Below are 12,952 nucleotides of genomic sequence, written 5' to 3' on the forward strand. Positions count from 1 at the left end.
TTTACAATCCGCCATGACTGAACACATTGAAGAACAAGGAAGCGGCTACGTGAGGGCTAACCATGGCTGACAGTCCGGCAAAGCCCCTTCAGAATGCCATGAAAATGGCCAAAGCAGCAATACAGCTGGACGGAGGGAACAAACACAAGGTAATGAGCTAGTGTGCACAGTTTGACTGTAGTGATAACACGAAGGTTATCACTACAACCGGAAACCGTTAAACAGGCAGAGGGGGAAGAGCGGTTAGTGGGTTAGCTAGCTAACCTGTCCCAGTTTCAGATGTTGTTTTCATACAACGTAAACACACCTGCTGAGTTCATGACAAGAGTCATTTAACTTGCTGAACGCTTTTAATGTATAGTATTCTATACATTTCACTTGTCATTAAATGTGTGCACTACTTACTTTACCCTTTTTCTTTACTGACTACTCACTATTCTTGTCAAGGAAGTTAGTCTAATTGTTATTCAGCTTTGTCACTTTTAATACTACACCAATAAAACTTCATAATAAATACAATACTTTTATTTTAGAATATTATAATAATGTTACATTCCGATTGAACTGTACAACTAAAAGCATAAAGAAAGTTAAATATTGACTTTTAGATTAAGTCAGATATCAATTAGCTTATCTCAAACATAACAACTTTATAATAACAGATGTAATATCACCATTACGCAAAAAACAATGTAATAAATTAAATAAATAAAATTTGCTCTTGTGTTGAATTAACTTTTAAAGCATGGGAAATACATGTTTCAGTGGCTAGACATAATCATTAGAGTGGCGTTGACACAACACAAAACCGGTCATTTAGACTTTTACAATAACATCACACTACCATAATGTGCAAGCACACTGTGGAAATAGGAGGCTAGCCAGTTCTAATCATTTTATTATACTATAGGTTTCCACACCAAATTAAAGAGAGCCTGTTATGTCTGTATCAATCGGTTTTGTCAGGTGTATTTCTTTGCTGATAAGTGAAGATATCTGACACACATTTTTACTAAACATGACATTGACAAACCATTGTCTCTCTAAATACTACACCTGAAATGATTAATGTGGTGCAATCTCTGTTGGTACTGTATCATGTATTACTGTAGACTTAAAATAAACAAACACTTGTTTTTATTGCTGTTTTTTCAGCATTGCATGGCAACAATGGCTGATGTTCATTTTTAATTCTGACTTGTTATTGCTACAACCATAATAGTAAGATACTGCATGCTTTTGGTCCTTCTACAGGAAGCTTACTGTGAATACCTCCGGACGATCAACTACATATCACATGCACTTTTGGAGGAAACTGGTTCCCAAAGTAAGATCTGAGTACTGACATAACATGCCTGATGATAAAGATATGTATCGAGATGCTTTACGACGGCAGGTCCAATTTTTTTCCATTAGTTCTTTAGTATGTTTACCCAATTATGTATACCATACAGAGTTGTCCAATGGGCCTTCAGTCAGCTTTTTAAAATATGAAACTAGCATCTAAGTAACATCTAGAGATCATCGCCTCCTCTGTATTTCAGTTAAAAAGTTGGACTGGTGTTCAAGCTCGGAGCAAGCAAGTGATAGCAAGGTTGTTAAACTTGTTGTTATGGTTGGCAGACGGTGCTGCATGAAAAGGCCTAGTTCAGGGCAAGGAAGGCCCTTAAACATTTCACTGTAGTCAAATAGTAGACTGTGACACAGTGTTATTACAGTATTGTCTAATAAATTCAGATTAATTGAAAAGCTTAACATGCCTCTTTTGATGGCCTTTATCCAAATATGTACCTGTCTCATTATTAGGTTATACTGCAAGCAACAGTAGAGAGTGTTAAAGAGTGTTTTATTTATTGCTCATAGCTATCAGTTACAGCTTAAACAGGCCCTTTAATTGGCTAAGTAGCTTGGGCTGTCATTACGGTCCACTTATATTAAATGTGAGCTCACCAAAGCAAATTCCTATCAAATGGCAACAACATATTCAGTCTTCACAAAGTAGAGACTGTATCAATTCTCCAATATGTGGTCAGACTAGACACTGTAGACATCAAAGATCATCAGCGGTGGTGTGCTGTGGCTCCTGTACTGTATATCCTAATTAATATTTGGGCCTATTTCCCTTTTTCCTCAGGTGATTTTGATTTTACTTGCATGGGCATATATTCACATTTAATTCTATTAGAAAACTGTTGTAACAGAGGCCAATAATATTAGTAGCTTCCAGCCTCTACTGGCAACTAATAGGAACTGCAACAATATAATGGATATTAAACAGGGATACAGTATTATGTTCACTTTGGACTTCTGTGAAAATGTTACAGCTAAACATGGTTCTTTTTGGTTCAGTGAAATTGACTTGCACCAATAAGACTAAAGAAAAGCCACTGTAACCTTTCTGTACAGTAACCTAACCATTTATAAAGAAATCAGTATTATCTAGTTATTGACTTTACTAACTCTGGCTTTGTTACTGTGCTCAGTCTGGCCCCCAAATCCAAAGTGTTTAAGTAAAATAAATGCAAATGTGTGTGTTGAACTCAAAGGAGCTGTGCAGGATAACAAAATGTGTATCTTTCCCCTAGGGCTGGACGATATGGTCAAAAATGTTATCACAATAAAATGTTTCACATCTTTCGATACCAATAATTATCACGATATGTATCAAATCATTATTTCTTTTGAGTTTAAAGGCTGATTTTTGCTCCTGAGTAAAAGTTGAAAAAAACAGATCATTAATTGTGGTTTAAACTCTTCTTTATGCTCAGTATACACCATCTAGTGTAGCACTATAAATAAAATGTAATTGAATTATATGCACACACTACATATACATGCATAGATACACATATAGAATCAGTTTCCAGAGGTGTTACTGTTGTTTAGCCTACGCTCATTGATATAAATGTGGTGGACAAACAACAACAACAACAAACAACCAAAAACAAACAGTTCCAACCAAAACTGAACATTATAACTTTTTTTTTTTTATGAAAGTAGGATTTATTGCAGAACTGTTGCGTTAGACTGCACTAGTTTTAGCTAGGTGTACCTAATAAACTGGCAACTGAGTACATACATGCAACTTAAATGTATACGTGTAATGAAATCATGCATGCACACATGTCAGATTATCATCTGAAGTATTGCAGCAATAGCCAGGTAACCAGTTTGATGTGCTGTACAGTATTTTGGGGTGGGGGTATCCTTAATTGACCTGCAAGCTGTGATAGTCAAACATTATTGGTGCTCAGTCACTTCTCTTCTGGACCATAATGGTGATTTCAAACGAGGCTGATAAGAGATGTATAAGCAAGAGAAAAGCCTCTGAGATTTGAACATATGGCAGCCAATAGATTGGTTGGTGGGACCAGCACAGAGTTGCCTCATAGGGACAACCAGAACACCAGCAGCACCCCCTGCTAACGTTGTTAATCATTCGAACTAGACTTGAACTAATCAACTTGTACACGGTGGTTGATTGTTTGCCCAAAATTGGATCAGATCTCAAATGCCATGTGATGACCTTTTATATAGTGGATCTGCATTAGATTAATCATCCAGGAGTGTCTTTTTTTGTAAGATCACTACTCATGACTTTCTTCTCTTTCTTTCTGTCCCAGCTTCAGAGGTGGAGCGGATGTTGAGGCTGGCTGAGCAGTGTCTGGAGAGAGCCAAGTCATTTATAGGGAAGAGCACTGAACCCCCTGACCTCTCTGCCTCTGTCTCTGCTTCCTGTTCACCTGAACAGTCAGAACCCCATCAGACTGCTGTCCTCCCAGCTGCCAATGCAGAAAACACTGGTGACTACATCCCCTCCAACCAGAACATGTGTTTTTATTAACATACCATCTTATTACTGCTGACTTGGATCCTACCTCACGGGTCATAAATCAAAACTAGCCAATGTATAGCCACATGATTTTGTCCTTCTCAAGCCACTCACCACTTTTTGTCTCTCCATTTCGACCCATTTGATACTGCTGTTGATGCAGGGCGTAAAGCAACCAGCCCAACAAAGACCGGTCACCGCAGGGTGTTGTCAGACGGTGGTGGTGAGCTCTCCCCTTTTCTGCCTCCTGAAATCTTCCAGAGACTACAAACAGTGGTGTCACAGGACATGAGCAAAAAGTAAGGGCTGGTTTTTATCAAGGAGGGCAAATATTGCTCCATTCAATAAAGTGTACAACACAGCACAGAGATTTCTAAGAACTTCTAGTTTAGAGCACAATGTTCTGAACTGACTAAAGGTCAAAACATCAAATAGATCTTCTTAATGTTTTTATTGTTGATTCGATTACCTAAATTTTTAGACTTGTGGTAATACAATTAAAATATTTGAGTCTTTGATACAGTTTTCCAAGGTTTTAACAATGTTGTGTGTGCTCCTTCTCACTGCCATCCTCGCACGCAGTTCTCCTTATGCCTCTTTAAGGATAATTTTTTACGAGTCTTAATTGTAAAGTGATAAAAATGTCCTCCAACAGGTTAGATTTAACTTATAGAAACCTGTCCTTCCATATGTGAGTGTTGGTGGTGCTTCTATGGGCTTTCTATGAGAACGTCAGCAATGTTGATTTAAAATATTCAGTTGTCTTTACTGAAAGCAAGAGTCTAAACTGCTAAAAACCGTAACAATGTCTTGCTGACAGGTGTGAAGAACGACTGTTTGATTTGCCTTTGACACACCCTTTAAGTAAGCTGTTGATATATCTTGTGTGTATGTGTGCTCTGCAGAGAGCTGACACCCATTGAAGAAGCATCCCGTTTGAACCAGAAGTTGAAAGCCAATTATGAAGCTCGTCTGGCCAGGCTGACACCTGGTCAGGCCTACCAGAAGACATCTTTGGTATGTTAGAGAGAGTGTGTGTGTTTGTGCGCGTGTGTGAGAGGTAGAGTAAGAAAGGAAGAGAGACAGACCTAAAGCCAGGTTTCAGTCTCTGACCAAATGTTTAGCAGACTTGTGCTTAAGGCGGCCAGAAGTTGTTTTGTAGGAATACGTGTCCCATTTGTTGACCATATTATCCTCTTAACACTGGAACAGTAGACAAACTGGACGATAAGATTAATTACATGATGTATTATGGTACAAGTTGGCGGTACAAAAATCATTTATGTTTTTAGAGAGCGCACAGTGCCAGCAGCTTGGCTGAGGAGTGCTACTTCACAAATGCAGGGATCAAAAAAACAGCTGCTCTTTAGATCCAAGGACATATAACGAGAGCAAAAAAGAGAGGTTAGACTGGTCCTTGTAAGGGACAGGAGAGAAAATCCACCGTGTCACTCTCTAGTGTGCACATAATTAGGCGCAGTAGATTAAAGGCATCAGTATCTTTAAGGTAATTAATCCATCATACTTAATAGCATCAGATATTCACAGATAGTCAAATGGAGAAATACAGTAGTTAGATAGTAGGGATGGGGATCGTTATTGATATTGATACCATTATTTAGACTGCTTAATGCTCAGAGTCTTTATCAATACCTATCAATATTTTTATTTTACTTTGTGTGTTATTTGGTAAGATGAGACCCAGTATGTGATAACATTGTTCAATATTGCGATGACTTGCGATAAATAAACAAATAATAAAGTGTGCATATAGTTGCCTGGTTGTTTTTAAATGAATTATTAGAATTGAATATTTTAAAGACAACTAAATGTTGTTTCGAGAGCAGCAGCATTAAAGTTTACAAGAGCAACGTCACTAGGTAAACTCAACATCTGACTGACAGATTTATCTGTTTAGAAAAAATCTGTTTAGAAAAAATGAGGAACTTAGACAGGCATTATCAGTCCTTCCTCTTCCTCTCTGCTCTTATTCACTGCCTGCAGGTATCTTTACCTGGTAGAGAGGAGTGGCTGCTATGTCTCAGCCAGCAGCTGAGTTTACTGAGTTGTGCTAAATTTACAGCTACATGACAAACTAAGCTAACGGTCTATAATACAGACAGACCGCTGTCAATACAGCGTGGTTGTAACATTTGGGTAATTGCCAAGTTAATGTTAGCTGTGCTTATATCAAGCGTAGAGGATGAGAGACTGTGGACAGAGCAGATTAAAGTAACCCTTTGTACATGTTTACTCTACACACATCTATTGATAAAGTATTGCTAGCAAACCGTGCGGAAATATTCATTGAATTTAACAAAAAGGTTTATTGGATTACAGTCACTTACTATCCTTTTGGGGGGGGTAATCCCATCACAACTAATATATTTACAGTTATGGAACATGGTCTAGGTCTTCATTCAGGCCTGGACCCTCGCCTTTTAACTTGAAAATCCAAAATGTTTCTTTTGTTTATCTCCTCCCCTCTTTCTATGGCCTGTATAGCTACTGCTTTGAGTGAGTCTGGGTTACATCCATTGTGTTGTCCATAACTCTTGGCCGACGGGTAGTCTTAATTTCCTGTGCGACTGGTGTATTTGTGCTCAGTGATTCTCTCTTTCAGTTTTCTCTGTGTTTTTCTAACATCCAACTGGATTCTGGCAATACCATTCTTTTAGGTGCATAATACGATATCATCTGAATCTTTTGAGAGTTTCTTTTTAAGTGAAAGTTTCAGTTGGTCTTCATTGGAACCTGTGATTTTCATCTTTACACCTGTGATTTCCAGTTGAGATCCTTTTCTTTCGTGGCCTCTTTGGTGATAAGGAGATTGAGGTCTGATTAACATCAGACAAACATGTCTGACTCTCGGATCATCAGCACCGGTTCCCCTAAAGGCTGCATTCTTTCCCCCCTTCTCTTCTTCCTGTACATCTACAGTTGCACCTCCAGTCACCAGTCCGTCAAGCTACTAACGTTTGCGGATGACACCACCCTCATTGGGCTCATCTCTGGTGGGGATGAGTCCACCTTCAGGCAGCAGCTACAAGTCAGGCTAAAGTCAATTAAAATACCCAAATGCTGGAGGTATAACATATACGTTTCAGAGCTGAAAGCAGAGTAATTAGAGCGATCAGGTGATTGATCTCTTTGGATTTTTTCTGCCACAGTAAAAAAAATCACATTGATTCGTAGCTGCTAACTAGCCAGCTGTTCACAGTCTGGACCACGTCTGCTGTAAAGAGTAGAAAACCCTGTAATAATGTTATGTAAACAGGGACTTTTTATTTATTTTCTGCGCTAGCAAACACATTACACAGCTTTCACTAACTATTATACTGCAACTTGAGCTTATCTACACACTTTATGGCTGAGTAAAGTAACTTAACTGCCCCTGAGCAGCGACCAACATCAAATATGACAGTATGGTCATCTGCTACGTTTCATATCAATTAATATTCAAATATATCGACCCACTAACCTTGGGTAGAGGAATGCATTGTGTCTAAAAATCGTATTTTTACCTTACTAGCACTAATCCTGCTCTCTTGATATTTTGCAGAAAGACTCACCATGACACAGGAAAATTACACAACAATAAAAATGAAATGACTAAGCATAACTTATCTAAGAAAGAAGGGATTGCCTAAGGTAGAGTTCGCAAACATTTGCAAATGTTCTGAGATATCTATATATTTTGAGACTGTCCTATGCATGAACATAGACCACAAAAAATGACTACAAGCACTTTCTCACTAGCTGAATAGATGCCCCACAGGAAGCATACCACCTAGTGACTTCATATTAAGATTCACTGAATGGACCCTTGAAAAGAATGTTTTCCTTTTCTAAGACAATCTAAATCTACAACAGATATGGAAGCTTGTTATGCACTGAGCCTAGCCAATGTATTCATGGACCTCATCATAATGAAACACAATGATGGTCACCTCCATACTGCTGTTCACAAGCTAACTGACAGAAACACATTGCTCCGGGCCGATAGTTTTCATCCCCCAACACTTAAAAAAGAACATTGTGCCCTGACACCTTAAAAGGATCTGTGACCAGGAGCCAGATTTGGAATTGGAAAAGCATAGAAAGTGATCCACATCTTGAGGATGGCTCAATCCCACACCACAAGGCTTTTTCAAGTGCGGTAGATGTAACCACTGACACCATGCAAAGCAACAACATTGCCCACGTGGTTATTTCTAACTAAAGAAACTGTTACAAAGATAAACATTTTCTTCAAGTTAAGGGCCATTACCAAGTCCAAGCCTATACTACGAAGCAAGTTCAACATTACCCATGATACCTTTTCAATTTGTCACATCAAAGGGGGCTGTGTTTGCAGCATATGACCAGTCGCAAACATGGAGCAGAGCAGCATATTTTACAAACACGGAGCAATATATTATTAGAGAAAAGAAGTTAACCACATAATGCAGGCTAAAAGCAACACAGTTGTGGCTGCCAAATGCAGGAAGGACAGCTTGCAAAACAATAGCAGATTGTGTGAATGCATAAGTTAACAGGCTTATAATATCACTACCATCATTAGGGCACAAGTAGATCTGATTAGAATTACATTTGTGTTTTCTGTTAAATTAAGGTGTTGCTTAGATGCGTTCTTATGGTGTGTATGACCATTTTAGCCTTAGTCCCAGGTGATTTTCACATTTCACACACTGCTAGTAAACATATTTGACCCTTTACTACCTAGTCAATATTAGGGAGGGGGATTTTATTTAAGAAACAGTGAGACAAAGGCAGACTGAGCAAAAGAGCGACAGAAACTAAACAGAAATTAAAAGGTAACTTTATTCAGTCCTTGCTTCCATGCATTTAGTTACTGAATTAAAAACTGCCGATAAAACTGTAAGCATGTGTACGCTCAGAAATTATGAATCAGTTCAAACCGATTTGTCTGATCTCTCTGGATCTCAGCGGTGTCAACATTTTAAGCGACATCGTGGGTGTTTTTATTTAGCATTTCTTGCCGTACTTCCGGTCTGGTATCTATTTGAGATTGCCGCATGTTGTCGGTGATGAAAGAGTGCCAGAAAGAAGGTGGAGTGGGCTGGGTAAAGATACCACACGGGTTATTTAAAGCTAGATAACGCCTCACCTAAAAAGCAGAACTTTCTGTACTCCTCGTATTTGTCTCTTTTGTGAAAACTATCTCCAGGCAGAAAAAAAAAATCATGGTAAGCGAGAGAAATAAGCTAGCTAACATTTAATTTGTTCTTAATCACAGCGGTCAGTAAATTAAGCTGTCCTATTTTATTCTGATATCAATTCTGTGTTCTGTTAAGATATTTTTAAATTCATGTGAACTTATCATTCAAGATACGGAAAATGTTCCTGCGTCAAGTGGAGCTTCGTGCTTACTGGAGAAAACTAAAGGCGTTTGTAAAGGTAAATCTTAACGACGAACGCCACATAAGTAACGTAACGTCACACCGGACTCATTTAAACGTTATTTGAAATTATTTGTTTTAATTATTGCCCCTTGAAATTCAAGTCAAGTTTAAATAAGTGTTCTGGTCAGAGAGCGCACACAAGAGTCATAAACCTCGCGAGCTGTTACTCAACATGTATGGCATGTTTTCATAAAATCAATATTAAATGTAACCGAGTGCAGCGGAATTTGACGTAACGCCTAAAACGTTTTTTGGCTCCGCAGTCGCCAAGGAGGGATAGCGACAGTGCTAAATTGTTCATTTCTTCAGTACAACTGTACGACAGACTTCACAATAACTTTGATTGTGTCAGGAAGTTTGGCAGCGTTTTTTGTGATGCAAATTAACCTAGCAGATTGATTCAATGCAGTGTTTAGGTTGTTGTTGCAGTGATTGATCGTACAGTTTAGATGTTTGATCATTGTGTGGTCCCTGTCATGAGGAGCTTCATTAACTAACTTTTTAAATAGGTTTTAGATGAGGACTGACTTCTTATTTCCCCTGGTAATAATAAGAAATTAACCATAAACCATAACCCTTTATGATTGTGCTGAGATGAATTGGATTCTTCTCTACAGAAACAATTTGCATATTAATACAACTTTACATAATATTTTTTCTTGGTCATACTTAATATTTAGTAATTTCTTCTCCCCTTTTTCGATGCAGACGCTCTCTCTCCAGCGGCAGATGATGGAGAACCTCATTATAGCCAAGGCCAGACAAGATGCTGTATCCTTCTGTTGTCAGCTTATGAAGCTTAATGTTTTCACTGTGCCACAGAAGTCTTTGTTGCTTTGATTGGTGAGGGCTAGCTTTTACTAATGTTACAAAGTCTCATGTGGCTTGATTTTTATTTAATTTTTTTTCCTAATTGATAACATTTCCCCAGCTTTTCAAAGCAAGTGGGAGTGGTGAACTGCGTGCAGGAATGGACACATGGCAAACATTAGTCTCATATGAAGAGACTTTATTTAGAGATTTTATTTACTCCAGTATTTGAGGTACTTACCAATTTCTGCGTTTTAGCTCCCAGACCACTACAAATGACACGTAACTTAGTGCGTAGCCTTTAGTTTTTATTATGATGTTGTCATGAAATGTGTAGATTGTGTGGAGTGTGAAAATACATTTACCTGAATAGAATGTTCATGTTTGCCATCAAAAGTTGTCACTTTTAGCTGACCCATGTGAGGAGTATGAAGTTTCCTTAATGTTGGTTGTAACATTAGCTCCAGCGGAAGATGGAGGAGAGAAGGCTAAGGCTACAGGAAGAGGCCAACAGGTAAACAATGGTTCTCTACAAACACACTAGTTAGATATAGCTAGGTTAAAGCTTTATTCTGTTTTTAACTTCTGCCTTCTTTCTTTAACTACCTAAAGTAGACATATTTGAATATCATGCAAGCCTCTTTACAAGTGTGCATGGCATAAATACATAGGGAGCTTTGAAAAGGAACCGACATTTACATTGCTACTAAGACAACAATTCAAGTTTGCCATGTGGCTGACTTGATTTACACTTTGTAATGTTTGCTTAGTTGGCATGTATGATTCTACAAATTGTTGTTAAGTGTATATTCAGTCTTTAAAAGTTCATATAATTGTTATTGTTTCATGTATCATCTCAAGTTGGTTCCTTTGAGCAATGGCTAAACTTTGAAATCCAGGGTTTCTCTCTTTAAATGAGGCAGAGGTGGTACCATCCTGATCACGTGCCATCAATTAGCTCAAGCAAACACTTCTTACAAGCAACGTATTTTAAGAGTTCTAATTATTATGATTGAAGAAAATGACAATTATCACGTTAAAGCATATTTTATTAAAATAAATATGGTGCTCTATCCAACATTAAATCAAATAAGCATAAAAGCAAAAATTTAAAGTCCCAGTAATATTTGTTCTTAATGAAGCATGTCACATGACATGATGATGTTCTGTTTGAAAATGAGAATGTGGCCACAAATATGGATTTACTGAATCTCTAGTAAAACAATTTGATTCTGCTGGGGAAATATTATTAACACAAATGTAGACATCCTGTTTTTAAGCATTTAAAATATAATTTTAAAAATAATTGTATTTTAGAAGACACTTAAAAGCGTCAATGTGAAGCACCACGAGATAAGCACAAATCTTTTGAGCAAACATACCTACTCAAGTCTTACCTGAGGGTACAGAAATTATAATCCTCACTGGCAGGACAAGCTAGAGCTCAATTTTCTCACTGAACAAGAGAAAGTGTGGAAGTTGTGTGTGTATATAAGCAGGAAAGCAAGAGAAAAGGAGGTGGTGTTTAGATATGTTGAGATTGTTTATTATTAATTGGTTGAGACTTAAGATGTGAAATTGAGTTTAAAAAAAGGGAAACTCATTGTAACAAAACTGAAAATTGTTGAAATATTATTGAATTGTACTTTGTACAGTCAGTTGTTTACTACATACATATGTTAATACAACTAGTCTATGGCGCTGAATGATAAACAGGTTAGTCATCATGATGTTTTTGACCTTTGCTTGAGGAAATTTTCTAACTGGACATCTTAGAATTTTAATTGAATACCCCAGGCGTAGTACATATATCCTATTTGGGATTCAACTTTGCATCCACAGAGCTAATGTTTGAAATAAATCAGCTGGCCTTCCTTCTATTTGTTTGTTTTAAGTCAGTGGTCTTAGCCGAAAACATACAATGTATATACTGTATAAAGAAAAGAAAATAATCAAATTAACCTGAGTAGTGATAGTAATTTGTAAATCAATCCACAAAGATGCAGGTTTCATACCACAACATACTGTGATTCCATAATGAACACAAAAATAACTTTTGATATTGCCAATTACCGTTGGTATTAAAGTACTCACAAGGGTCATACTTCCAAGTTTCCTATTATTGTGTGCCTGCAAGTATGGATGTTTGTGAATGTTGTCTCTTGTGCGCTTGTCATTACAGAAGATTTGCAGCATCTGGCGAAATGACTGCAGAGGAGCAAGAGCAGCGTATTCTCTACACCAATGTCCTGGAATATGAACAAGACCATGTAAGTTTGTGAGTAATCACTAAAAATATGTCAAAACAAATCAAAGATACCAAAGACAAGTTACCAAAGCTCAAAATTATGCACTTACCGAAGTATTCAATAGGTGATGTTAACTAAACTTTCTTATAAATCATATTCTTACACAACAGTTTTAAAATTTGGAATTTATCAATTTTATGTTGATCAGTTAAAATAACATGGATGGATATTTCTCAACTGTATTTATATAATTTATTTATTTTTTGTCTCTTCAGGGTTGGCCCAAACAGTGGAAAGCCAACATAAGGAAGAATCCTGATGATGCCACATTAGTTTCAGGTCTAGTCTCCTACCTGCTCAGGTAACTGATTGCAACATGAGTGTTTACAAATCCAGATTGAGGTAATATTTGTTCGTGACTGGCGGTTTTAAATGTTTTTGTCCCTGTGTGATCCAGCGGCTATTCCAGAGAAAGGATCATGGAGTGAACAGAATTACCCTGGCCCTGAAACTCATAGTTCACACAAACGTTGCATTAAACTAATCTGTAAAATAACAAGTTAAACCCCTGGTCCCAGACCAGTTTTTAGGCTTCAACTGGTCATCATCAACATCATTTTTATACAGTCTGCAGT

The 12,952-nt window shown here is 37.5% G+C and overlaps 1 protein-coding gene across 1 annotated transcript in view; it reads left to right on the plus strand.

Annotated features, from left to right (window-relative positions):
- Nucleotides 1-12,952, plus strand: part of vps9d1 (VPS9 domain containing 1) — a 39,675-nt gene continuing 26,723 nt past the window's right edge. The window contains exons 1-9 of the mRNA XM_038705761.1: nt 1-149; nt 1,255-1,327; nt 3,624-3,803; nt 3,996-4,131; nt 4,738-4,849; nt 9,967-10,029; nt 10,530-10,582; nt 12,251-12,338; nt 12,593-12,678. Of these exons, the coding sequence (XP_038561689.1) occupies nt 63-149; nt 1,255-1,327; nt 3,624-3,803; nt 3,996-4,131; nt 4,738-4,849; nt 9,967-10,029; nt 10,530-10,582; nt 12,251-12,338; nt 12,593-12,678 (878 nt within the window). The 5' untranslated portion in view covers nt 1-62. The remainder of the gene's footprint in view (nt 150-1,254; nt 1,328-3,623; nt 3,804-3,995; nt 4,132-4,737; nt 4,850-9,966; nt 10,030-10,529; nt 10,583-12,250; nt 12,339-12,592; nt 12,679-12,952) is intronic.

Source organism: Micropterus salmoides, unplaced genomic scaffold, assembly GCF_014851395.1.
Source record: "Micropterus salmoides isolate LMB-PRFRI ecotype aquatic unplaced genomic scaffold, ASM1485139v1 Ms_hic_scaffold_8, whole genome shotgun sequence".
NCBI lineage: Eukaryota > Metazoa > Chordata > Actinopteri > Centrarchiformes > Centrarchidae > Micropterus > Micropterus salmoides.